We start from the raw sequence: 27129 nt of genomic DNA, 5'->3' as shown, positions 1-27129 counted from the left end.
TCTTTAATCAAAACAGTCAATTTAGCTCTCTCTGCTAATGCCATGAGTTTTGGCAGCCATCCATCCATTGTGGAGGTCAAGGTGACCTTCTTTTTCTGTCCCTCTTCTCAAGGAAGGACCTGAGAAAATTCAGTGAGGCTTGTTTATTGTCCTCAATGGCCCTCTAGAACAGGGGTCTCCAACCTTGGCAACTTTAAGACTTGGGGACTTCAACTCCCAGAATTCCTCAGCCTCTTTAAGACTTGTGGATTTCAACTCTCAGAGCTGGCTGAGGAACTCTGGGAGTTGAAGTCCACAAGTCTTAAAGTTGCCAAGTGTTAGATGGAAAGAAAATTTCCTCTGTGGGTTCGGTCTTCCCGGGTGGGAGACAGTCACCAGAGTGGTGAAAGAATTTACGATCGAAGCAAGCTGTGTTGAAAGCAGAGTTTCTTTATTTTCTTTCAGGAAGGCAAGAACAACAGTGACATGGATCAGCATTCCCGGGTGAGCCGACACCGATGTACAGTAAGTGTGCATTTTTCTACCATTTTTCTCTTTGAAGTCCTTTTGTTTCCTTTGTACTATTGTGCATTTTGTGTATGCTCTTGGTAAGGGTTCTAATCCTGTCTTGTGTTTGTCATTCCTCTGCCCTAAAATAATCCCTGTGGGGCAGGAATGAGCCCCACTGTATTTTCCTTTTTAACTGTTTTATGATCAAATCTTTGCCCTGAGCTAATCACTTCTCCATTCTCCTGATTAATCTTTGCCTTCAGCTAATCAATCTTTGTTATCTGATCTTTTGCTATTTCAGAGGTAACTTCTTCCTGCACGTGCTGGGTTTTTATATTATTTTGTACTCTGCAGCTGTTTCTAATCATCTTGATACCCTTGTGATATTCTCAGGAGGTTCTTTTAAAGTGCGTTCAGAGTTCGTATATTGGGGAGGCAATGCTGGCATTATTATTCTAGTGACTTCTAGTTCGGTTCTTGTGACAATACTGTTTCTTAAAGTTTCTGACTGTGTCTTCCTAGTACAACACTGTCTCGGCGAAGTTCCCTTCCTACACCAAGGTTGGAGATGCTGGCTTTGGAACCTCTCCAGATCAGGATTCCTCAACCTTCATCTCCACATGGAAATTCTGGGAGTTGAACGTCATCCCTCTTAAAGCTGCCAAGTTTGGGAAGGACTACCTTGCAGGGAGAGCTCTTCAGATCAGCCTTAATCCTGGCCTAATTCTTCTAGCTCCAACCCATTAAATTTTTGATGGATCTTCCACTGCAGTTCATAAAATGATTACCTAAATTGGTTTAGATGTGCAATATGAGAAACCTGTTCTCTGCTATTCAGCCTAGCTCATTAGGGTCCTCCTCGAATAACAAAATAACAGAGTAGGAAGGGACGTTGGAGGTCATCTAGTCCAACTCTTGGCTCATGTAGAAGATCCTTAAAGAATGACAGAATAACAGAGTCAGAAAGGACTTTGGAGTCTTCTAGCCCAACTCCCTCTTAAGCAGGAGACCCAATGCCATTTTCAATAAATGGTTGTCCAGTCCCTTCTTTAAAAACCTCCAATGTTGAAGCACCCACAACATCTGGAGGCAAGATGTTCCACTTGTTGATTGCTTTCACTGTCAAGAAATTTCTCCTCAGTTCTAAGTTGCTTCTCTCCTTGATTAGTTTCCACCCATTGCTTCTTGTTCTGCCCTCAGGTGCCTTGGAGAATAGCTTGACTCCCTCTTCTTTGTGGCAACCCCTGAGATATTGGAAGATTGTTATCGTGTCTCCACTGGTCCTTCTTTTCATTAAACTAAACATACCCAATTCCTGCAACTGGTCTTCAAATGTTTTAACCTTTGACCCAGGGGTGAAATCCATCAGGTTCTGACAGGTTCTGGAGGACCGGTAGTGGAAATTTTGAGTAGTTCGGAGAACCGGCAAATGCCACCTCTGGCTGGCCCCAGAGTGGGGTGGGAATGGGGATTTTGCAGTATCCTTCCCTTGCCACGCCCACCAGGCCACTGCTACCAAACCACGCCCACCAAGCCACGCCCACACAACCGGTAGTAAAAACATTTGAATTTCACCACTGCTTTGATCCCCCAACCATTGTTGCTCTTCTCTGCACTCTTTCCTGATTCTCAACATCTTTTTTTCCCTCTTGGTGACCAGCGCTGGAGGCAGAATTCCCAGTGTGGGTCATTCCAAGGCTTTGTAAAGTGGCATTAACTTTTCTTCGGGATCTTTATTCTATCAGGATCACGACTCCCTCTTTGGACAGCAGATTCTGGGGCTTTTCTTGGAAGGACGTCCAGCTGCCCCAGTGAAAGAGAGGGGAAGACCCCGAGGAGCCAAACCGAAGGACAGAGAGCCATCTTCCCATTTCACTTACGAAAATCAGTCCAGATGTTAGTTTAGGACAGGGGTGTCCAAACTTGGGAACGTTAAGACTTGTGGACTTCAACTCCCAGAATTCCCCAGCCAGCCATGCTGGCTGGGGAATTCTGGGAGTTGAAGTCCACAAGTCTTAACGTTCCCAAGTTTGGACACCCCTGGTTTAGGAGCTGAAGATAGAAAATTTAATGAGTGGGAAGTGTGAGAGCTAAGGATTTAGGCTGATCGGAGGACCTTATCCTGTAACACAACTTCTCAAGTTTGGCAACTTTAAGATGGGTGGACTTCAACTCCCAGAATTCCTCAACCAGTGAAGCTAGGGATTGGCCAAGATTGTTGAACCCCGATCTGGATAAGTGCCAGAGGAACATTGAGGACAATAAATAAGTCTCAAAGTCCTGGTTGATCTGTCCCCAATCCACCCCTCTCTCTCAAGGAAGGAGTTCCTGTTTTGCAGGAAAGACCTTGGAGAATTCAGTGGGGGAAAACCCTTGGCCCCCAGCCAGCAGGCAGAGGAGCTGGGTATTAGGGCATAAAAGGAGACCTCCAGGAACCAGACCTGCTGTGGATCTTCATAGCAGAAGAACCAAGGATGGAAGGGTTTTTCTGGAAGGCCTTGCTGCTGGTTGGGGCTCTCTCAGCCTCTGGGCACTCTGCACCATCACAAAGACCACTTTCCTTTGAGGAGGCCGTGGAACAGGGAGTGGTCATCTACAACAGCAAAGCTGAAGGAGATACCCTCTATCGTCTCCTGGAGGCTGTTCCTCAACCTGATTGGGTAGGTACCCTTCACTTTGGGTCCATGGTGGTCATGACTCTGCATAGAGTAGACCCATCCCTTGTGGGGAGGGATTCTGAGACTTCTGGGGAGCTAGCTGAGATGAAAGATTCTGCCCACCCTGTTGTTCTAGCTTCAACAGCCTCCATCTATGGTAGAGTAGAGCCAGGGAAGCGGCTCTGAGGCTGTTGTGGAGCTGGCTGGAAAGGGGGGATCCATCGCTCCTGTTCTCCTGGCACGGAGACCTTCAACAGCCTCCATCTAGGGTCAATCAGGATGATGGGCCTTGTATGAAGAACATCTGGAACCTGCATGGACTCTTCTCTGCAGCCCCATTCAGGTGGCTCCCTCCAGAGTCATTTGAGAATAGATCCCAGCCTAAAATGGGGGGGAGGTGCAGGGGGGGCTTCAAAGTAACACCTCCGCTTGGCCATATTTTCTTTCAGGATCCCAATTCTGAAGGGACCCAAGAGTTGAAGTTCACCATCAAGGAGACAGTCTGTCCACCAGAGGAAGAAGGTTCCTTGGATAAATGCGACTTCAAAGAAGACGGGGTGAGTGATGAATGCCAGTGATCTATTGTACATGGAGACAGGGCCAATGGGACCTCTGTGGGACCTTCCTGGCAGAGCTGAGGCTGGTTGTCCATCTCCACTGGGGTTTGGGTTGAAGAAAGAGCCTATGGAAGACTGCTTCTTTCCCTTCCACCTTTGGCCTGAAGGACCCCTTTCCTCTAGGTTCTCCAAGTCAACCTTCAGGTCCTCCTCCATGGATGGAGAAGGCACCCAACCCTTGAACCTTTCAGGAGTCTCTTCCTCCTCCCCCAAAGGGTCCATGGAGAGGTTGAACCAGTCAACTCTTAGCCCAGACGTCTAGGAGATTCCCAATCATCCAAGTCACGGTTGTCCCAAAGGTGCTTTTTTCAAGACTGGACTTCCTTGTTTTTCCTCCAAGATTTTTTGCTTCTCATCCAAGAAGCTTCTTCAGTGCTGAAACTTCTTCCATTCAGTTCTGAATGGAAAGTCCAGGTGTTAGATTGGGTCATGGATAGGCACACACAGGCTTAACGGTAACAACAGCTCTTTATTATAAGACAACAAGTAAGAACAATCCAGTGAAAGTTGAGTCTGACAGCAGCCCTTTTATAGGGAGCTGTCAGACCCTTTGACCAATAGGGTTAAATCTCTGTTCCCGCCGGAACAGAGGACCTTGGTGGAAACCACTGTAGTTAAAACAAGTATCTATCACCCCTCCCCTCTTGGATGGAACAATCCTACTTGTTACGTAGTCACACAGGTAGGCGGGCTCTTGGGTAGCTCTGCCTTACCTGCGCAGTTCAGTAGGAGGGGTTTCCTTGGACAGGTCGGACGGACCTGTTTGCTCTGCAGCTCTGCTTGGTGGAAGCTCCTGGAACCTTTCACAGGCCGCGGCTGGAGCTTCCAGAGCCGGTTCGCTCAGAGCTCGCTTTGTGCCTGCAACAAAACCAGATAACTTTCCCTGTACCCTCGGGCTTGAGCTGGCTATGGAAGGAGTAGGCGTTTGCAACGTTTGGGTAGGGCTTTGGCTAACTCGTGAGGAGTTACCTCTGGTTGTCTAAGAGTGGAGTTGGAGAGGCGGCCATGGAATTGGTCAATATGCCTTCTCCAATTCCTACCGTCCTCGAGCTCTAGGAGGTAAGAGCGAGGGCCGGTGATGCCTATCACTGTGGCAGGAATCCATAGAATTCCTCCAGCGTAGTTGTGGGCGTATACCGAATCCCCTATGCTAAAAGTCCGAATCTTGCTTGTGGAGTCTGGGGGTGATGAGGCAGAATAATTGGGGTGTAGTTGGTCTAAGTGGGACCTTAGCCGGTGACCCATGAGAAGCTCGGAGGGACTTCTCCCAGTAGTGGCACTGGGTGTGAAGTGCTGAATTAGCAAATAGTGGTCAACCCGTGTTTGCCAATCTCTCGGGCCCATCTTAGAGAGGGCCTCTTTTGCAGATCTCACCATTCTCTCCACCTGACCATTGGAGGCGGGATGGAATGGCGCGACCAGGGCATGCCTGATTCCCTGAGCTGCTAGGAAGGTCTCAAATTGCATGGCCGTGAATTGGGTCCCATTGTCAGAGACCAAGACGTCGGGCAGGCGTTGCATGGAGAAAAGTCTCCGTAGCACCTTGATTTATTTATTTTATTTTATTTATTTATTTCTTGGATTTCTAGACCGCCCCCTCTCCCAAAAAGGGACTCGGGGCGGTGTACAGTCAATGCAGATAAAAATACAATCATAAAACAATTAAATACATTTGGATGGAGGAGATAGGCTGTACAAGAAATAAATATATTCTAAAACCCTAAAAACATCCCCAATTAAAAACCCAAACCCAATTAAAATAAATCCCCGGGAGGTAAAACTAAGAAAGTGCCAGGCCAGCTGATTGAAATAGGTGAGTCTTTAACTTTTGACGGAAGGAACGGAGGTCGGTGGTGGTTCGAATGTCGGGGGGGAGGTCATTCCAGAGGGTTGGGCCCATCACAGAGAAGGACCTACTCCTAGGTGTCGCCCGCTGACACTGCCTAGCGGACGGCACCAGGTGGAGTCCCTCCCTGTGTGAGCGAATAGGTCGCAGGGACGTGTGTGGTAGGATGCGATCCTGCAGATATCTAGGTCCTATGCCATGGAGCGCTTTAAAGATAGTGATCAATACCTTGAAACGCACCCGAAAGGCCACAGGTAGCCAGTGCAGCTCGCGCAGGAGCGGTGTTACGTGGGAGTAACGTGTACTCCCCATGATAACCCGCGCGGCTGCGTTCTGAACTAGCTGCAGTCTCCGGATGCGTCCCAAGGGAAGCCCCATGTAGAGGGCATTGCAGTAGTCCAGGGGAGACGTCACCAGCGCATGAGTGACCGTGCGCAGGGCACTCCGGTCCAGTAGGGGGCGCAATTGGCGCACCAGGCGAACCTGGTGGAACGCCCCCCTTGCCACGGCTGCCACATGGTCCTCCAGTGACAGCTGGGCATCAAGGAGGACGCCCAAATTGCGCGCCCGCTCCACAGGGGACAGTTGTTCGCCCCCTATGGCCAGCGATGGTGTCAGCTGGCTGAACCGAGGTGCCGGTACCCATAGCCACTCAGTCTTGGAGGGGTTGAGTTTGAGTCTGTTGTCCCCCATCCAGACCCCGACGGCTTCCAAACACCGGGACATCACTTCGACAGCCTCGTTGGGGTGGTTTGGGGTTGAAATGTACAGCTGAGTGTCATCAGCGTACAGGTGGTACTCAACCCCAAAACCACGGATGATCTCACCCAGTGGCTTCACATATGCGTTGAACAGGAGAGGCGAGAGGACCGACCCCTGCGGCACCCCACAAGTGAGTGGCCTCAGGGATGACCTCTGCCCCCCTGTCAACACATATTGCTTCCGGTCGGAGAGGAAGGAGCCGAACCACCGCAGAACGGTGCCTCCGACTCCCATCCCCTCCAACCGGCGCAATAGGATACCATGGTCGATGGTATCAAAAGCCGCCGAGAGGTCTAATAGGACCAGGATAGAGGAACAACCCCTATCTCTGGCCCTCCAGAGATCATCAACCAACGCGACCAAGGCTGTCTCAGTGCTGTGCCCGGGTCGGAAGCCGGACTGGCGTGGGTCTAGATAGTCGGATTCGTCCAGGTGTCGTGGAAACTGCTGCGCCACCACATTCTCAACAACCTTCGCCAAGAAGGGGAGGTTGGAGACTGGACGGTAATTAGCTAGCTCCATTGGGTCGAGCGAAGGTCTCTTGAGCAAGGGTCTCACCACCGCCTCTTTCAAGGCGGTTGGTAAGTAACCCTCACCCAATGAGGCGTTCACCAGGCCCAGAAGCCAGCCTCGTGTCACCTCCCAGGCTGCCAGTACCAGCCAGGAGGGGCACGGGTCCATTGAACATGTGGTGGGTCGTAGCCGTCCACGCAACCTGTCCAAATCCTCGGGGGCAACAGAGTCAAACTCCTCCCAGAATGGTCTCTCAAGACTCGCTGTTGACGGCTCGTCTGGTCCACTGACGGAGGTCCATCCGCTCCGGATCTGATTGATTTTGTCCTGAAGATATTCCCCAAACTCCTCTGCTCTTCCCTGTAAGGGTGTCTCTCGCGTCCCCTGCGATAAAAGGGAGCGGGTCACCCGAAACAGGGCGGCAGGGCGGTTATCCGCGGACGCAATAAGGGCAGCACAATGTCTGCGCTTGGCCGCTCTTATTGCCACAAGGTAAGTCCGCAAATAGGCTCTTACCTTTGCTCGGTCAGATTCGGAGCGTGAGGACCTCCACCTGCTCTCTAGATGTCTCCTGTGGCGCTTCATCACCCTTAGCTCCTCAGTGAACCAAGGAGCCCGGGTGGGTCGATGCCGCAGGAGAGGTCGCAAAGGCGCAACCCGGTCCAAGGCCCCAGTCGTCGCCCTATTCCAGGCAGTCGCTAGGTCCTCGGAGCGGGAGCGGGACAAGGCTACAGGTATTGGCCCAAGCTCCGTCTGGAATCTATCCGATTCCATCAGGTGCCTGGGGCGGTACCAGCTTGTAGAGTCTGGTTCCGCCTCCTCGCGGTGGGGGATAGCGCCAGGGAAGTCCAGCCGGAGGGATGAGTGGTCTGACCATGACAGGGGCATGATGACTAAGTCCCCTATTCCCAGATCACTCGTCCACCGTTCAGATACAAAAATGAGGTCCAGTGTGTGGCCCCCTTCGTGAGTGGGGCCCTGCACTAATTGGGTCAGGTCCATGGCCGTCATGGAAGCCATGAACTCCCGAGCCACCTCAGAAGCCGCTCCCGTTGACGGCAAGTTGAAGTCCCCCATGACCAAAAGTCTGGGAGTCTCAACTGCCGTCGCTGAGATTAGCTCGAGGAGCTCGGGCAGGGCTGCTGATGCATAGCGAGGAGCCAAGTATACAATCAGCAAGCCCCACTGCCTCCCTGGGCCCCAGTTCACACCAAGGGACTCACACCCGGGTATCTGAGGGACAGTGAACTCCCTCGGCTCTAAACATTCCCGCATAACCACCACCACCCCACCACCCTTACCCAGGGCCCGGGGCTGATGGAATGCCCGGAAGCCTGGTGGGCACATTTCCACGAGGGGTAAACCACCCTCGTGGCCCAACCAGGTCTCCGTTATCCCTGCAAGGTCTAGCTCCCCCTCTGAGATCAACTCATTAATGAGGGGGGCCTTGTTGGTAACAGACCTTGCGTTGCAAAGCATCAGCCGCAGGCCCTGGCTCTGTAGCACCTGTCCACCTAGACTGCAGGGGTTGGTACAAGCGACCGGGCGTAACCAGCAGCCACGGTCTCCCAACCGACCTTGATGACCGCTTCTGCCATTGTGGAGGTCATCAGGACTACCTCTAACCATTTAGAGTAGGCGTCCCCAACTACTTAGAATGTCTGGCCGTGAACTGGGCCAGCAAAGTCAATGTGCACCCTAGACCATGCTGCTTGAGGTCACTCCCACACCTTAGCAGGCGCCTCTGGGGGAGCTGATCTGGACTCCTGGCATGGTGTGCAGGTAGCCACCCATTCTTCGATCTCCCTGTCCATGTTAGGCCACCACACGTAACTCCTAGCCAAAGACTTCATCCTGACAATTCCAGGATGCCCTACGTGTAAAGCCTCTAATACTGCAATGTGCAGTTTGGTTGGAACAACAACCCGATCCCCTACAGTAGACATCAATTTACCACTGATAATTAGTCGCATTTAGCAAAATACATTTTAAAATCAGCCCCAACAGGCCCCTTGGGCCACCCCCTCCACACCCAGTTCAAAATTTGCTTGATGGCGGAATCCTTCGCAGAGTGACGGGCAACGTCAGAGGACGAGACAGGCCCAGTCTCCAGGCAGTCAATGAGGAGGACTGGAGTCTCGGGGGTAGGGTCAGCAAGAAGTTCAGGCAATGGGCAGTGGCTGAGAGCGTCAGTGTGCCCCAAAGTGGAGCCAGGTTGGTGGATTAGTTTGTAGGAGTAGGCAGCCAGGAAAATAGTCCATCTGGTCATGCGGGGAGATAACAATACTGGAGTAGGTCAGTCCCCAGCCAGTAAACCCAACAACGGCTTATGGTCTGTAATCAGTTCGAAGTCCCGCCCATAAAGGTACTCGTAAAATCTTTTTACTCCGGCCACAGCAGCCAAAGACTCACGGTTCAACCGGCTGTAGTTCCGCTCTGCAGCGGATAGGGTCCTGGAGTAAAATGCAAAGGGGGCTTCGATTCCATTGGGCATGCGGTGGCTGAGGATGACACCGACGCCGAATGGTGAAGCATCACAGGTCAGCACCAATGGCAGAATCTGGCTGTACTGGATGAGGAAAGAATCTGTCGTCAGGAATCGTTTTACCCCAGCAAATGCGGCAGCCTCGGCTTTTCCCCAGGTCCACTTCACATTTTTAGTCAGGAGTCGGTGTAGGGGCTCAGCAATGGTGGCTTTCTGTTTAAGAAAGACACTGTAGAAATTAAGGAGCCTGAGAAACGCCTGCAGCTCAGTTTGATTGCAAGGTGTGGGGGCGTCCTGAATGGCTTTAATTTTTTGTGACATCAGGTGAATCCCAGAGCCGTTGATTAGGTACCCTAGGAATTCAACCCTTAGCACATTAATTTGGCATTTCTCTTTTTTGAGACGGAGGCCTTTTTCTCTAATTCTAGCCAAAACGGTTCGTACTCGTTTTAAAAGTTGTGCCTCATTTGTAGCCGATACCAAGATGTCGTCAAAATAGGGGACGACTCCTGGAATTCCCTGCAAAAGCCGTTCCAAGACGCTTTGGAACAGTCCCGGGGCGATACTTACGCCGAATTGCAAGTGGTTACATTTGAATGAACCCCTGTGCATCACAATGGTTTGGGCCTCTGCTGTAGCACCATCTACAGGCAATTGGTATGCCTGCACCATGTCCAATTTAGCGAAAAATTTTCTGGGGCCTAATGAATGGAGGTGCTGCTGTACAATGGGTACAGGGTAGGTGCTTTGTTGTAGCGCTTTATTAATTGTGCATTTGTAGTCTGCGCAGATGTGGACTGACCCGTCAGATTTGACAAGTGTCACTATAGAGGTCTCCCAGTGTGCATGATCAACCGGTTCTAGGATTCCCTGACCTACGAGCTTGTCAATTTCCCTGTCAATTTTGGGGTGGAGAGCAAAAGGCACTCTCCTGGGTTTTAGCCTTATTGGGGCTATGTTGGGGTACAAATTAAATGAAATTGGGGTCCTCAGATACTTACCCAGACCGGTGCCAAAGATGTCCTCGAACTCCTTAAAGATGGCTTTAGCACCGTCGTCTTTCAAGGCGTGATACCGGTCACCTCTAGGCCCAGGGCTTGGAACCAATCTAGCCCTAGGAGGCTCTGCAGGTTGCCGCTGACCACTGTCACTGGGAGTTTCCTGCTGAATTGTTTGACGTTCACCTGGAAGGTGCCTTGGCCCACACTGGGGACCCAGTTTCCCTGGTAATCGCATAGGTAGATGTCAGGGGTGCGAAGGTGCTGGTTCTTGAGGTTCGGGATAGCCTGTTTCAAGGTGGACCATGGTATGATGGTCAGTGATGACCCGGTGTTGATCTCCATCTCACATGGAGAGCCCTCGATGAGGACTGTGACCTTCAGCTTTTTTGGTCACCTGGTGCGGACTTGTCCGATCGATGTGTGGTGGGCAACTCTGTCGTCAGCCTCTGAGCGCCGTGGTGGCTTTTTCCAGGCCCCTTGGCTGGGCCTCGGTTGGCGGCTTGGTGCGCCTCTAGGCTGCCAGGCAGTGGCAGGGAATTCGCTCCGGCATACCTTTGCGATGTGCCCCTTTCGCTCGCAGGGCTGGCAGGTTGTGTCACGGAAACGGCATATGGCAAACGATATGACATGGTCTCCTCTCCAGCTTGCGCAAGGTGGGAGACTCTGTTTGAAATAGCATGCTAGCTGGGCATGCGCTACTGCGCACGCGGCAGCTGTCATCTTCTTCCTCAGAACTCTCAGGCTCTGCGGCCTCGCAATGAATGTGTGTGGTTTTCTGTGCTTCTTGGGGGGCGCTTTGGCGCTGCAAGGTTTCAATTGATTTGATGGCTGATTCTGACACCCTGGCTTTGTCCAAGGTGATTTGCAGAATGAGGTTTAATTTTGCAAATAATCTCCTCTGCAAATTAATGTCCCGAACACCGCAAATTATGCGGTCCGGAATCAGCGCGTCTAAGTCTCTGAATTCACAGTACGCTGCGGCTTTATGGAGTGTGGCAACGTATTCGTTAATCAACTTCCCCTCCTTTTCGTTCCTGATATTAATTCATGCCGGCGACCATGCTTGGACGGCTTGGGCGCGTAATGAGTCCTAAGCGCCTGCTGGAGCACGGACCAGGCAACTGATTGGAGCGGTGTCGGCTCGGAGAGGTCTTTTGCTGTCTCGAACACTTCCCGGCCACAGTACCCAAGGAACATGTTCTTCTTGCGGCCTTCAGAAAGGCCCATGAGGTTGTTTGCCTCGAAGAAGCAGTCAAAACGTAGCATGTACGAATCCCAGTGCTCAGTGACTGGGTCATACGGAGTCAGTGGGGCATGCATGGCCATTTTGCGTACAGAGGCCGTTTTGAGTTTGCCACTCAAAAATGGCTGCTCGAAGCCGCGCTGAGCTCCGGGCTGGATGTCCTTGCTGAAGTGCTATGCTCTTTTTGGTTCGCTTAGTTGCCTTCCAATCCCACCTTCGTCGCCAGTATTAGATTGGGTAATGGATAGGCACACACAGGCTTAACGGTAACAACAGCTCTTTATTATAACACAACAAGTAAGAACAATCCAGCGAAAGTTGAGTCTGACAGCAGCCCTTTTATAGGGAGCTCTCAGACCCTTCGGCCAATAGGAACAAACCTTTGTTCCCTCCAAAACAGAGGACCTTGGTAGAAACCACTGTAGTCGGTATGAGTATCTAACACCAGGGGCCTCTTGAAAAAGCACCTTGGGGTCTCCATGAATGGAGAAGGAAGCCAACACTTCAACCTTTCCACAGTTGTCTCCTGTTCTCCTAAAATGTCCACGGAGGCTGATGGAGGTTCGCTTGTCCAATATTGCTCTGGAAGGACCCAGTTGAAGCCCCATCAGGAGCCGATCCGAGATCTTCCCGTGGGAAAACAAGATGGGAGGGGGATTCGTTCTCACCATGTTTCTTCTCTCTGTAGGTGGTCAGAGAATGCACAGGCAAATTCTTCCTTGGGGAGAAGACCCCGGTGGTTGTTCTCACCTGTGAAACTGTGGAGGGAATAGAGGAAGAAGAAGAAGAAGAAGAGGCGGAGGAGGGGGAGGAAGAAGAGGAGGGGGTAAGAAGATGGTATGATGTCTGGGACTTCTGGTGATGAGCTCCAAACCTTAGAAGGGAGGTTGAACAACTGGCCAGGTAGAAGAGCCCCCCCGCGGGAGGGACAAGCACTTTAAGAGGAGACAGATAATCACTCAGTCCAAGGTGCTACAGGGGTGGGGGATGGGAGAGGAAAAGCAGATTGCCTTTGGAAATTATATCCCAGAATTTTCCCCTTACTGTACTTCCTGTTCCTGACGTTTCAGGGAATCTAAGGGTTCAGTTCACATCCGCCACACCCCACAGCTTCGAAATGGACAAAATCTCAATCAATCAATCAAAATAGAGCTGGAAGGGATCTGAGAGGTCCTCTAGTCCAGTGGTCGGCAAGCCGCAGCTCGCGAGCCACATGTGGCTCTTTACACATTTTAATGTGGCTCTTCTGTGTGCTGGGCGCCCGCTCCCCTCCCTCCTCTCGGGCACTTCAAAACAAGCGCCCCTTTCCCTTTTTTCTTTTCGACCCACAATGATTAGGGAGGATCCTGAAGTCAGGCGGGGACGAGAAGCGAGGAGGCAGAAAAAGAAACGGAGGCTAAGGAGCTTCCCCCCTGCCCCCTCCCAGCAAAAATCTAACCGGGGAGCTGGGCGGGCAGTAGCAAATTAGCCGATCACGCTGCGTGCGTGATCGGCTAATTTGCTACTGCCCGCCCGGCTCCCCGGTTAAATTTTTGCTGGGAGGGGGCGGGGGGGGAAGCTCTTTGGCCTCCGTCTCTTTTTCTCCCTCCTCGCTTCTTGGGTCTCCACCAATGGGGGAGCAAGGCCCGCCCAGCGCCAGGCTTTAGGCTAACACAGAGGTCTGCAAAGTTGGCTGTTTTAAGACTGGTGGACTTCAATTCTCAGAATTCTGGGAGTTGAAGTCCACCAGTCTTAAGAGCCAATTTTGCAGATCCCCGGGCTAATATGATTGATGCCTTTGGTGGACTTCAATTCTCAGAATTCTGGGAGTTGAAGTCCACAAGTCTTCAAGCTGTCAGGTTTGAAGACCCTGGGTTTTTTTTCTAAAGGGTTAGGGGTGCGAGGGTCTTGCAACTTGACAGCTTTAAGACTTGCATGCTTCAATGCCAGAGTTTCTGAGCCAACATGACTGGAGGAGGAATTCTGGGAGTTGAAGTCCACAAGTCTTAAAGCTGTCAGGTTTGAAGACCCCTGGGTTGTTTTTTTTTAAAGGGTTAGGGGTGCAAGGGTCTTGTAACTTGACAGCTTTAAGACTTGCGTGCTTCAAATGCTAGAGTTTATTGAAACTAAAAACAGTGTACCATCCTATGTATTTTCGGTTTTAAAAATGTTCTCAAAATAAATTTCAATCGTGGTTTTGGCGAGATTTGGCTCAGTTGAAAAAAAAGGTTGCCCACCACTGCTCTAGTCCAACCCCCTGCTCAAGCAGGGTACCCTTTCAAATAGGTGTCTGTCCAGTCGCTTCTTTTAAAAAACCTCCAGTGGTAAAGAAGCACCCACAATTTTTGGTGGCAAGACTTTCTTTTTTTTATTAAAAGTTTTTTTAATTTTAATTAAAAAAAACACAAAAAGAATCCTCCTACTTTACATAATGTAGAAAGTGTATCAGTTGGTTACAAAAAACTTTCGTGCGTCTCTTCTACAGTCATCAACCATAATTCATATTAACTCAAGTATTTTAACTCAGATATGTTTATACATGTTACCATCATCCTACCTCCATTTTCATTTGACTATAATTATTTAAACATCCATTATAAAATATATCAAGATTTAAAACATAATCAAATACTGGCATTTCATTGCTATTTCTAAAATCATCCAATAACACTGAATCCTTATGGCCTATTCTAGCTAAACATCCATAATTTTTGGTAACAAAAATTTCTAATCCTCCTTTCCAAATCACTGTTTACAATTTACATCCAGTTTCCTTATGTTGTACATATATATATATATATATATATATATATATATATATATATATATATATATATATATATATATATATATATATATATATATATATATATATATATATATATATATATATATATATATATATATATATATTCCTTTGTATCATTATCCCTCCTTCATTTAACTCTATCCCTTATCATAGCATTTCCGCCCCTAATAATCAAAACTTAGATGAATTCAACTTGGTTCTTTTTTATTAACTTTTATATATAACCAAATGATTTATAATCTTCCTTTCATAGATACCATTCAATTTCATATCCAATTACTACTTATCATACCAATACATATGTATACATTATTATCATTATCAGTTGTTCATTTAACCATATCTATTGTCACTAAATTTCACTAAATTTCACTAGTTTTAGATTATGCACTTTCATCTATCAACCTGTATCTTTCAAGTAGCAAAAGAATCTCATGTCTTCTGCCATTTGTGGTATCAGTCCTCTAATCATTTCCTTAATCAAAGTTGCATGGACTCCTCTTTGCAATTAATTGCTTATTGAGTCTCTCATGTAATTTCGATGCCCTTCTTCTGTTTCCTTGATCAGCTTATCTTTAATTGTCAGTGGTATTATCAATGATGTTGCTAATAAAATTTATCTCTTTAAATCCATAAATGATTTTGTTTTTTCTTCTTCTGTATCTTGCCATCTGGGGTAGAGTTCACCTCCATTTAATTCGTCTTTCCGTATTCCACTCTTTCCATTTTCAGACACAAACTAATCACCATAGATATCAGCGGATTTGATTTCTTTGTGCTCATTTTTCTGTTCGGTTTTTAGGACTCTAACCTCCACTTTTTCCACTTGATAAACATCTCCAACTTCTTCATCATATTTTACTGTTAGATGCTCTAGATTTTCCAACTTCTTCTCCGTCCTCTCAAATGTGTTTGATAATTTCTGAATTTCAAACATTATCTTTTGCAAACTTAAAGCTACTTTCTGCTGTTGAATTTGTGCCATAATTTCCAGCTGACAAATACTGCTGCTCTGGCTTGAAGGAGTTTTACAAGGTTAAACATAAATTCACAGTAAAATCTTCTTTTCACTTTCTCTGGTTAGAGTTATAGTTCAAAAGGACACCTGTGTAAACAATTCATCCTTTGGTTCTTATCACTCTCTATAAACAAACTGTGAGACTTTGAATTGCCAAGCCAGACTGTTCAGTGAGGAAAGTGAAAGTGCTTTGTTCTCAATACACAAGTCTTCAGCCTCCGAGCAGCAGCACTAACTTTCCCTCTGTTGTTAGAATTCTTTTTGTTTCCTTCTTTTCTTTTTTTAAAATATTTTTTATATTCCAAGTTTAAAAAATCAAAATCAAATTCTTGAGTAAAATAGAGGAGAAAAAGAGGAAAACACATAGTAATGAGGAAGGAGAATTTTAATCCATAGGTTGCAAAAATAATTTTAAAAAAAGATAGAAGAAGAAAACTTAATCCATTCGTTTTAAAAGGCTTGTATAAATTCCATCCATAAAAATAGCATTTAAGAGCAAGATAACACACTGACCAAAACCATTCAAAGCTTAATTCCGCCGCTTATTTCTTCTGTTCTCAGATTTAAATTAATTTTAAGTTTTTTGTAGGCAGTCTCTTTTAAAACGGTAAAAATTCCTCACCAGCTGTAAACACTTTCTCTTTTCGTATCCTTCCGTTCGGAGCCGTCCCAACTTCATCAGCCTAGAAGAACTTCTCCTGGGTCGATCAGGGACTTTGCAGTGTCCCTGAGATCAGCAGGACGTATTCTACTTGTTCGCCATCTCTGTGGGACAGTTTAGGTCCGATTGGACCACCCAGTGATAAAAGTTTTGGCAGCGGGGGGAAGAGTCGAAGTCGCGACGATACGATGTGTAATCTCAATGCTCTGAGATCGCAGTTGATACTTTTGCCACTGGGTGGTCCAAATGGACCTAAACCATCCCGCAGAGACGGTGAACAGGAAGAATACGTCTTGCTGATCTCAGGAACATCGCAAAGTCCCTGATGGATCCAAGAGAAGGTCTTCAATCCAGTGACAAAAAATCCAGCCATTTGGCTGATGAAGTCGGGGCAGCTCCAAAACCGAAGGATATAGAAAGAGAAAGTGTTTCCAGCTGGTGAGGAATTTTTACCATTTTAAAAGTGACTGCCTATAAAAAACTTAAAATGAATTCAAATTGGAGAACAGAAGAAATAAGCAGCAAAATTAAATTTGGAATGGTTTGTGACAGTGGGTTATTTTTTTTTAAATGCTATCTTCACGGATGGAATTTATGTAAGACTTTTAAAATGAATGGATTAAGCCTTCTTCCTCTATTTTTCTTTTTTTTTCATTACGCTTTGTAACCTACGGTCAAAAATTCTCCTCTTTCATTACTGTGGGTGTTTTTCTAACTAAGAATTGGACTTTCTTTTCAACTTGAAACACAAAAAATATATTTTTTAAAAAATTGCAACATTATAACAATAACACTGCTACTTTGGAGGCTAGAGCTTTGTGTATTGGATACGAAATACTTTATTTTCTTTCACTGATTATCTTGGCTTGGCACTTCAAGGTCTTACTGCTTGTTTATAGAGAGTGATAAGAAGAAAAGTACACGGATGTTCCTTTGAAGTATTTCTAACCAGAGAAAGGTGAAAATGAAATGATTATTGTGAATCGATGCTTAATCTTTGTTAAAACCTTCTGCTAGAATAGCAGTGTTTATTAGCTGGAGATAATGGCGCAATTTCAACAGGAGAAAAAAGTTTTAAGTCTGCAAAAGATATTCTCAGAAATACAGAAATTATCAAACACATGAGAGGATAGAGAAGAAGTTCGATGACAGTGCATTTAACAGCAAAATATGACGGAGAAGTTGAAAATGTTCATCAAATGGATAAAGTGGCGGTTAAAATTCAAAAAATCGAAGAGGAAAATGAATATAAAGAAATTAAAATTGCTGATATTTATGGTGATTGGTTTGTCTCTGAAAATGGAAAGAGTGGAATACTGAAAGGGGAATTAAATGGAGGGGAAACCTACCCCAGATGGCAAGATACAGAAGAGAAAAAAAAAGAATTTATGGATTTAAAGAGAGAAATCTTATTAGCAATAGTTTTGATAACACCACCGACAATCAAAGATAAGCTGATTAAGGAAACAGAAGAAGGGCATCGAAATTACATGAGAGATTTTATAAGCAAAGAGTTGCTAAGAGGAGTCCATACAAAGTTGATTAAAGAGATGATTAGAGGACTGACATCACAAATGGCAGAAGATATGAGACTGTTTTGCTACTGGAAAGATACAGGTGTCAGCGTTCTAAATACCATGTATGAAATCAATCAGAGACCAAGGCAGAATCATCCTTAAAGTTCCAATTTAATCATACAGGCAAGTTAGCACGTCTATGGAATTCCAACTCTAATCTTCTTCCTGGAATTCCACCCAGTTGAAAGTTCATGATCTATCCCCACACCCCATAACCCATCACATGTTCCAATAATCATCTTCCACGCTGGCATCTACACCCCTCTGCTTCCGGTCAGGTGTCGAGGTGCGGAGACAAAAGATGACCTTGAGCTTCTAGAAAGAATGACAACAAAACATTCCACAATCCTACTCCTTTCTATTCCCCCCTCCCAACTACTACACTAATGAAACAGCATAAGAAATTAATAAGAAAGTGTGGCAGGCCAAAGATCCTAAAAGAAACATAACTACAGGCCTGACAACAGGTTGATAGATGGAAGAGTATAATTTAAAACTAGTTAAACAGTGAAATTTAGTGATAATAGATATAGTTAAATAAATAATTGATAATGATAATGTATACAATGTGTAGTGTTATGATAAGTAATAATTGGATATGAACATTGAATGGTACCCATGAAAGGAAGGTTAGAAATCCTTTTGGATTATATATAAAGGTTAATAAAAAAGAACTAAGTTAGATTCAGTTAAGTCTTGATTATTAGGGGGGGAAATGTTATGATACAGGACATAGTTAAATAAAGGAGGGATAATGATAATAACATATATATAGGTATGGGTACAATATAAGGAAACTGGATGTAAATTGTAAATAGTGATTTAGAAAGGAGGATTAGAAAATTTTGTTATTAAATATTATGGATGTTTAGCTAGAATAGGATATAAGGATTCAGTGTTATTGGAGGATTTTAGAAATAGTAAATGAAATGCCAGTATTTGGTTATGTATTAAATTTGGTATATTCTATGATGAAGGACGTTTAAACAATTATGTCAGATGAAAATGGAGGTATGATGATGGTAACATGTATAAATATCTGAGTTAAAATACTTGAGTTAATATGAATTACGTTTGTTGACTGTGGAAGAGATGCACATAAGCTTTTTTGTAACCAACTGATACACTTTCTACAGTATGTAAAGGAAGATATGTTGTGTTTGTCTTGAAAACTAAAAATAAAAGAAGACTTTTTTTAAAAAAAAAATTCGGCAGCGATCTCAGCATTGAGATCGCATGTCCGTCTCGTAGTGACGTTGGCTCCTCCTCCGGTGGTGAGTGAGCTAGTGAATTGTTCTTCTTATCAGGAAATTTCTCCTTAGTTCCAGGTTGCTTCTCTCCTGGATTAGTTTCCATCCGTTGCTTCTTCTCCTGCCTTCAGATGCTAAATTTTGAGAATAGCTTGACTCCCTCTTCTTCATGGCAGCCCCTTTTTGGCAGTTTTTTTTTAAAAAATCCGTTTTTAATCTGCATTTCTCAAATTAAGTTCCTAATGAATGTCTTTTGCTTTTAAACTCCTAAAATCACATCTAAACCCCCTTCAGCCCCAAAGTGGGTAGAATCTCCTTCTCATGTCTCTTTATGAACACTGAGAGCATCTGCACCAACGACTAACTCCTTCTGTGTCCAATCACACTTGGCCAATGAAGAATTCTATTCTATTCTATTCTATTCCATTCTATCGTATCCTATCCTATTCTATTCGTTATTCTTCTACTCTACTCTACTCTACTCTACTCTACTCTACTCTACTCTACTCTACTCTACTCTACTCTACTCTACTCTACTCTACTCTACTACATTCCATTCCCTGTTCTGTTCTGTTCTATTCTATTCTATTCTATTCTATTCTATTCTATTCTATTCTATTCTATTCTATTCTTCTATTCTATTCGTCATTCTTTTACTCTACTCTACTCTACTCTACTCTACTCTACTCTACTCTACTCTACTCTACTCTACTCTACTCTACTACATTCCATTCCCTGTTCTGTTCTACTCTACTCTACTCTACTCTACTCTACTCTACTCTACTCTACTCTACTCTACTCTACTCTACTCTACTCTACTCTACTCTATTCCATTCCATTCCCTGTTCTGTTCTGTTCTGTTCCTATTCTATTCTTCTATTCTATTCGTCATTCTTCTACTCTACTCTACTCTACTCTACTCTACTCTACTCTACTCTACTCTACTCTACTCTACTCTACTCTACTCTACTCTACTACATTCCATTCCCTGTTCTGTTCTGTTCTACTCTACTCTACTCTACTCTACTACATTCCATTCCCTGTTCTGTTCTGTTCTACTCTACTCTACTCTACTCTACTCTACTCTACTCTACTCTACTCTACTCTACTCTACTCTACTCTACTCTACTCTATTCCATTCCATTCCCTGTTCTGTTCTGTTCTGTTCCTATTCTATTCTTCTATTCTATTCGTCATTCTTCTACTCTACTCTACTGTACTCTATTCTACTCTACTCTACTCTACTCTACTCTACTCTACTCTACTCTACTCTACTCTACTCTACTCTACTACATTCCATTCCCTGTTCTGTTCTACTCTACTCTACTCTACTCTACTCTACTCTACTCTATTCCATTCCCTGTTCTGTTCTGTTCTGTTCCTATTCTATTCTTCTATTCTATTCGTCATTCTTCTAATCTACTCTACTGTACTCTACTCTACTCTACTCTACTCTACTACATTCCATTCCCTGTTCTGTTCTGTTCTACTCTACTCTACTCTACTGCATTCCATTCCCTGTTCTGTTCTACTCTACTCTACTCTACTCTACTCTACTACATTCCATTCCCTGTTCTGTTCTGTTCTACTCTACTCTACTCTACTCTATTCCATTCCCTGTTCTGTTCTGTTCTGTTCCTATTCTATTCTTCTATTCTATTCGTCATTCTTCTACTCTACTCTACTCTACTCTACTCTACTCTACTCTACTCTACTCTACTCTACTCTATTCCATTCCCTGTTCTGTTCTGTTCTGTTCCTATTCTATTCTTCTATTCTATTCGTCATTCTTCTACTCTACTCTACTCTACTCTACTCTACTCTACTCTACTCTACTCTACTACATTCCATTCCCTGTTCTGTTCTGTTCTACTCTACTCTACTCTACTCTACTCTACTCTACTACATTCCATTCCCTGTTCTGTTCTGTTCTGTTCTACTCTACTCTACTCTACTCTACTCTACTCTACTCTACTCTACTCTACTCTATTCCATTCCATTCCCTGTTCTGTTCTGTTCTGTTCCTATTCTATTCTTCTATTCTATTCGTCATTCTTCTACTCTACTCTACTGTACTCTATTCTACTCTACTCTACTCTACTCTACTCTACTCTACTCTACTCTACTACATTCCATTCCCTGTTCTGTTCTACTCTACTCTACTCTACTCTACTCTACTCTACTCTACTCTATTCCATTCCCTGTTCTGTTCTGTTCTGTTCCTATTCTATTCTTCTATTCTATTCGTCATTCTTCTAATCTACTCTACTGTACTCTACTCTACTCTACTCTACTCTACTACATTCCATTCCCTGTTCTGTTCTGTTCTACTCTACTCTACTCTACTGCATTCCATTCCCTGTTCTGTTCTACTCTACTCTACTCTACTCTACTACATTCCATTCCCTGTTCTGTTCTGTTCTACTCTACTCTACTCTACTCTACTCTATTCCATTCCCTGTTCTGTTCTGTTCTGTTCCTATTCTATTCTTCTATTCTATTCGTCATTCTTCTACTCTACTCTACTCTACTCTACTCTACTCTACTCTACTCTACTCTACTCTACTCTATTCCATTCCCTGTTCTGTTCTGTTCTGTTCCTATTCTATTCTTCTATTCTATTCATCATTCTTCTACTCTACTCTACTCTACTCTACTCTACTCTACTACATTCCATTCCCTGTTCTGTTCTGTTCTACTCTACTCTACTCTACTCTACTCTACTCTACTCTACTCTACTCTACTACATTCCATTCCCTGTTCTGTTCTGTTCTACTCTACTCTACTCTACTCTACTCTACTCTACTCTACTCTACTCTACTCTACTCTACTCTATTCCATTCCATTCCCTGTTCTGTTCTGTTCTGTTCCTATTCTATTCTTCTATTCTATTCGTCATTCTTCTACTCTACTCTACTCTACTCTACTCTACTCTACTCTACTCTACTACATTCCATTCCCTGTTCTGTTCTGTTCTGTTCTGTTCTACTCTACTCTACTCTACTGCATTCCATTCCCTGTTCTGTTCTACTCTACTCTACTTTACTCTACTCTACTCTACTCTACTACATTCCATTCCCTGTTCTGTTCTGTTCTGTTCTGTTCTACTCTACTCTACTCTACTCTACTCTACTCTACTCTACTCTACTCTACTCTACTCTACTCTACTCTACTCTATTCCATTCCCTGTTCTGTTCTGTTCTGTTCCTATTCTATTCTTCTATTCTATTCGTCATTCTTCTACTCTACTCTACTCTACTCTACTCTACTCTACTCTACTCTACTCTACTCTACTCTACTCTACTCTACTACATTCCATTCCCTGTTCTGTTCTGTTCTACTCTACTCTACTCTACTCTACTACATTCCATTCCCTGTTCTGTTCTGTTCTACTCTACTCTACTCTACTCTACTCTACTCTACTCTACTCTACTCTACTCTACTCTATTCCATTCCATTCCCTGTTCTGTTCTGTTCTGTTCCTATTCTATTCTTCTATTCTATTCGTCATTCTTCTACTCTACTCTACTGTACTCTATTCTACTCTACTCTACTCTACTCTACTCTACTCTACTCTACTACATTCCATTCCCTGTTCTGTTCTACTCTACTCTACTCTACTCTACTCTACTCTACTCTACTCTATTCCATTCCCTGTTCTGTTCTGTTCTGTTCCTATTCTATTCTTCTATTCTATTCGTCATTCTTCTAATCTACTCTACTGTACTCTACTCTACTCTACTCTACTCTACTCTACTCTACTACATTCCATTCCCTGTTCTGTTCTGTTCTACTCTACTCTACTCTACTCTACTCTACTCTACTCTATTCCATTCCCTGTTCTGTTCTGTTCTGTTCCTATTCTATTCTTCTATTCTATTCGTCATTCTTCTAATCTACTCTACTGTACTCTACTCTACTCTACTCTACTCTACTCTACTCTACTACATTCCATTCCCTGTTCTGTTCTGTTCTACTCTACTCTACTCTACTCTACTGCATTCCATTCCCTGTTCTGTTCTACTCTACTCTACTCTACTCTACTACATTCCATTCCCTGTTCTGTTCTGTTCTACTCTACTCTACTCTACTCTACTCTATTCCATTCCCTGTTCTGTTCTGTTCTGTTCCTATTCTATTCTTCTATTCTATTCGTCATTCTTCTACTCTACTCTACTCTACTCTACTCTACTCTACTCTACTCTACTCTATTCCATTCCCTGTTCTGTTCTGTTCTGTTCCTATTCTATTCTTCTATTCTATTCATCATTCTTCTACTCTACTCTACTCTACTCTACTCTACTCTACTCTACTACATTCCATTCCCTGTTCTGTTCTGTTCTACTCTACTCTACTCTACTCTACTCTACTCTACTCTACTCTACTCTACTACATTCCATTCCCTGTTCTGTTCTGTTCTACTCTACTCTACTCTACTCTACTCTACTCTATTCCATTCCATTCCCTGTTCTGTTCTGTTCTGTTCCTATTCTATTCTTCTATTCTATTCGTCATTCTTCTACTCTACTCTACTCTACTCTACTCTACTCTACTCTACTACATTCCATTCCCTGTTCTGTTCTGTTCTGTTCTGTTCTACTCTACTCTACTCTACTGCATTCCATTCCCTGTTCTACTCTACTCTACTTTACTCTACTCTACTCTACTCTACTACATTCCATTCCCTGTTCTGTTCTGTTCTGTTCTGTTCTACTCTACTCTACTCTACTCTACTCTACTCTACTCTACTCTACTCTACTCTACTCTACTCTACTCTATTCCATTCCCTGTTCTGTTCTGTTCCTATTCTATTCTTCTATTCTATTCGTCATTCTTCTACTCTACTCTACTCTACTCTACTCTACTCTACTCTACTCTACTCTACTCTACTCTACTCTACTCTACTCCATTCCCTGTTCTGTTCTGTTCCTCTTCTATTCTTCTATTCTATTCATCATTCTTCTACTCTATTCTACTCTACTCTACTACATTCCATTCCCTGTTCTGTTCTGTTCTGTTCTACTCTACTCTACTCTATTCTACTCTACTCTACTGTACTCTATTCCATTCCCTTTTCTCTTCTGTTCTATTCTATTCTATTCTATTCTTCTATTCTATTCATTATTCTTCTACTCTACTCTACTCTACTCTACTCTACTCTACTACATTCCATTCCCTGTTCTGTTCTACTCTACTCTACTCTACTCTACTCTACTCTACTCTACTCTACTCTACTCTATTCCATTCCATTCCCTGTTCTGTTCTGTTCTGTTCCTATTCTATTCTTCTATTCTATTTGTCATTCTTCTACTCTACTCTACTGTACTCTACTGTACTCTACTCTACTCTACTACATTCCATTCCCTGTTCTGTTCTGTTCTGTTCTGTTCTACTCTACTCTACTCTACTCTACTGCATTCCATTCCCTGTTCTGTTCTACTCTACTCTACTCTACTCTACTCTACTCTACTCTACTCTACTACATTCCATTCCCTGTTCTGTTCTACTCTACTCTACTCTACTCTACTCTACTCTACTCTACTCTACTCTACTCTACTCTACTCTATTCCATTCCATTCCCTGTTCTGTTCTGTTCTGTTCCTATTCTATTCTTCTATTCTATTCATCATTCTTCTACTCTACTCTACTCTACTCTACTCTACTCTACTCTACTCTACTCTACTCTACTCTACTACATTCCATTCCCTGTTCTGTTCTGTTCTACTCTACTCTACTCTACTCTACTCTACTACATTCCATTCCCTGTTCTGTTCTACTCTACTCTACTCTACTCTACTCTACTCTACTCTACTCTACTCTACTCTACTCTACTACATTCCATTCCCTGTTCTGTTCTGTTCTGTTCTGTTCTGTTCTACTCTACTCTACTCTACTCTATTCCATTCCCTGTTCTGTTCTGTTCTGTTCTGTTCCTATTCTATTCTTCTATTCTATTCGTCATTCTTCTACTCTACTCTACTCTACTCTACTCTACTCTACTCTACTCTACTCTACTCTACTACATTCCATTCCCTGTTCTGTTCTGTTCTACTCTACTCTACTCTACTCTACTCTACTCTACTCCATTCCATTCCCTGTTCTGTTCTACTCTACTCTACTCTATTCCATTCCCTGTTCTGTTCTGTTCTGTTCCTATTCTATTCTTCTATTCTATTCGTCATTCTTCTACTGTACTGTACTGTACTGTACTGTACTGTACTGTACTCTACTCTACTCTACTCTACTCTACTCTACTACATTCCATTCCCTGTTCTGTTCTGTTCTGTTCTACTCTACTCTACTCTACTCTACTGCATTCCATTCCCTGTTCTGTTCTGTTCCTATTCTATTCTTCTATTCTATTCGTCATTCTTCTACTCTACTCTACTCTACTCTACTCTACTCTACTCTACTCTACTCTACTCTACTCTACTCTACTCTATTCCCTGTTCTGTTCTGTTCCTATTCTATTCTTCTATTCTATTCATCATTCTTCTACTCTACTCTACTCTACTCTACTCTACTCTACTCTACTACATTCCATTCCCTGTTCTGTTCTGTTCTACTCTACTCTACTCTACTCTACTCTACTCTACTACATTCCATTCTCTGTTCTGTTCTGTTCTACTCTACTCTACTCTACTCTACTCTACTCTACTCTATTCCATTCCATTCCCTGTTCTGTTCTGTTCCTATTCTATTCTTCTATTCTATTTGTCATTCTTCTACTCTACTCTACTGTACTCTACTCTACTCTACTGTACTCTACTCTACTCTACTACATTCCATTCCCTGTTCTGTTCTGTTCTGTTCTACTCTACTCTACTCTACTCTACTCTACTGCATTCCATTCCCTGTTGTGTTCTACTCTACTCTACTCTACTCTACTCTACTCTACTCTACTACATTCCATTCCCTGTTCTGTTCTGTTCTGTTCTGTTCTGTTCTACTCTACTCTACTCTATTCCATTCCATTCCCTGTTCTGTCCTGTTCTGTTCCTATTCTATTCTTCTATTCTATTCATCATTCTTCTACTCTACTCTACTGTACTCTATTCCATTCCCTTTTCTCTTCTGTTCTATTCTATTCTATTCTATTCTTCTATTCTATTCGTCATTCTTCTACTCTACTCTACTCTACTCTACTCTACTCTACTCTACTCTACTCTACTCTATACTCCACTCCACTGCACATTCTATTCTATTCTATTGTCTATTCTGTTTTCTACTATTCTATTCTTAATTTACAAAAATACGATCCCTTCATTGTCCAGAAAGGCCACAGCTGCCCGCTTTGCAGGGCTCCATATCTGACCACAGAGCATCACAGAAGCAGAGAGAGGAGGAGCTGCCTGTTGGGGGACCAAGGTTGACCAGATACGACCCTTTTCTTCCTCTCTAGGACGATCCCGAACGTTTGAAGAAATTGAAGAAGAAATTCAAGAAGGGTTTCAAGAACATCGGGAAGGGCATAAAGAAACTGGGGAAGGAAGTCAAGAAGCAATGCGCTAAGGTCGGAATTCAGGCATTTGTCAACCCGCTCTTTTCAGGATAAACCTCATGATGACAAAGAAGGAGCTGGCCTCAAATGTCTTGAGATCGGAGAAAAGTCATTTCCGCAGAAAATGATGGTCATTCTCCAATTGTCCAGCTTGGATCGGATCCGAGCTTTCTCTACTTTTATGCAAATTCAAATTTAAAATAGAATTTGAACTCCGTAGGCAGGTAGAAAACCAAACATTGCAGCAAAAGAGGAGTTGGGGAAACGGGTTGATTGAAACGGCAATAAATATTTGTAACACAGCTTTTTTTAAAAAATGAAAATAAATGCTGAAATTGGGACCGAGTTAGTCTTTTCTTTGCAAAATACGACTCTTTTTATGTAACATTTTCCTTTCATTCAAAAAGCTAAAATCCATGATTTAGGAAACAACTTGCAAAAAATCCAGCAAACGGGTTATGAAACAAGTCAGAAGCCAACGAGTCACAAGCCAGAGATTGCCAAGCTTTGAAAAATGAAACGAACACCCAGGCCTGCTTAAGAAAAGGAGCAGCTGAAAGGAGGAGGTGCTAAACATCGAACTTTCCAGGATCGCTCCTTACTGAGAATTGTGGGCATCCAAACTTTTCAAAAGACAATTTAGGTCCTTCCTAGTCTCCCCTTTAAAAAGTGCAAAGCAACCAAAGTACCAGATTTGGTGGCAAGATCAGCTGCTTGTCAG

At 44.0% G+C, this 27129-nt stretch overlaps 1 protein-coding gene across 1 annotated transcript; it reads left to right on the top strand.

Moving 5' to 3' along the window:
* Positions 1-320: 320 nt before the first annotated feature.
* Positions 321-26741, top strand: LOC309381548 (cathelicidin-related peptide Oh-Cath-like). The gene is made up of 5 exons (XM_081932687.1): positions 321-504; positions 2829-3149; positions 3596-3703; positions 12302-12439; positions 26310-26741. Exons 2-5 carry the CDS (start codon positions 2964-2966, stop codon positions 26460-26462), a joined length of 585 nt encoding a protein of 194 aa, XP_081788813.1. The 5' UTR covers positions 321-504; positions 2829-2963; the 3' UTR covers positions 26463-26741.
* Positions 26742-27129: the final 388 nt, after the last annotated feature.

Source organism: Natrix helvetica (assembly GCF_964273705.1).
Source record: "Natrix helvetica genome assembly, chromosome: Z".
NCBI lineage: Eukaryota > Metazoa > Chordata > Lepidosauria > Squamata > Natricidae > Natrix > Natrix helvetica.
Note: the sequence above shows the minus strand (reverse complement) of the source record. Positions and strands in the feature narration are given on the sequence as shown.

Bases quoted from the DNA above. Each gene is read 5' to 3' on its own strand.
- LOC309381548 (XM_081932687.1), top strand. From the start codon at position 2,964: ATGGAAGGGTTTTTCTGGAAGGCCTTGCTGCTGGTTGGGGCTCTCTCA. The intron at 3,150-3,595 runs GTAGGTACCCTT...ATTTTCTTTCAG, and splicing joins CTGTTCCTCAACCTGATTGG to GATCCCAATTCTGAAGGGAC. The intron at 3,704-12,301 runs GTGAGTGATGAA...TTCTCTCTGTAG, and splicing joins GCGACTTCAAAGAAGACGGG to GTGGTCAGAGAATGCACAGG.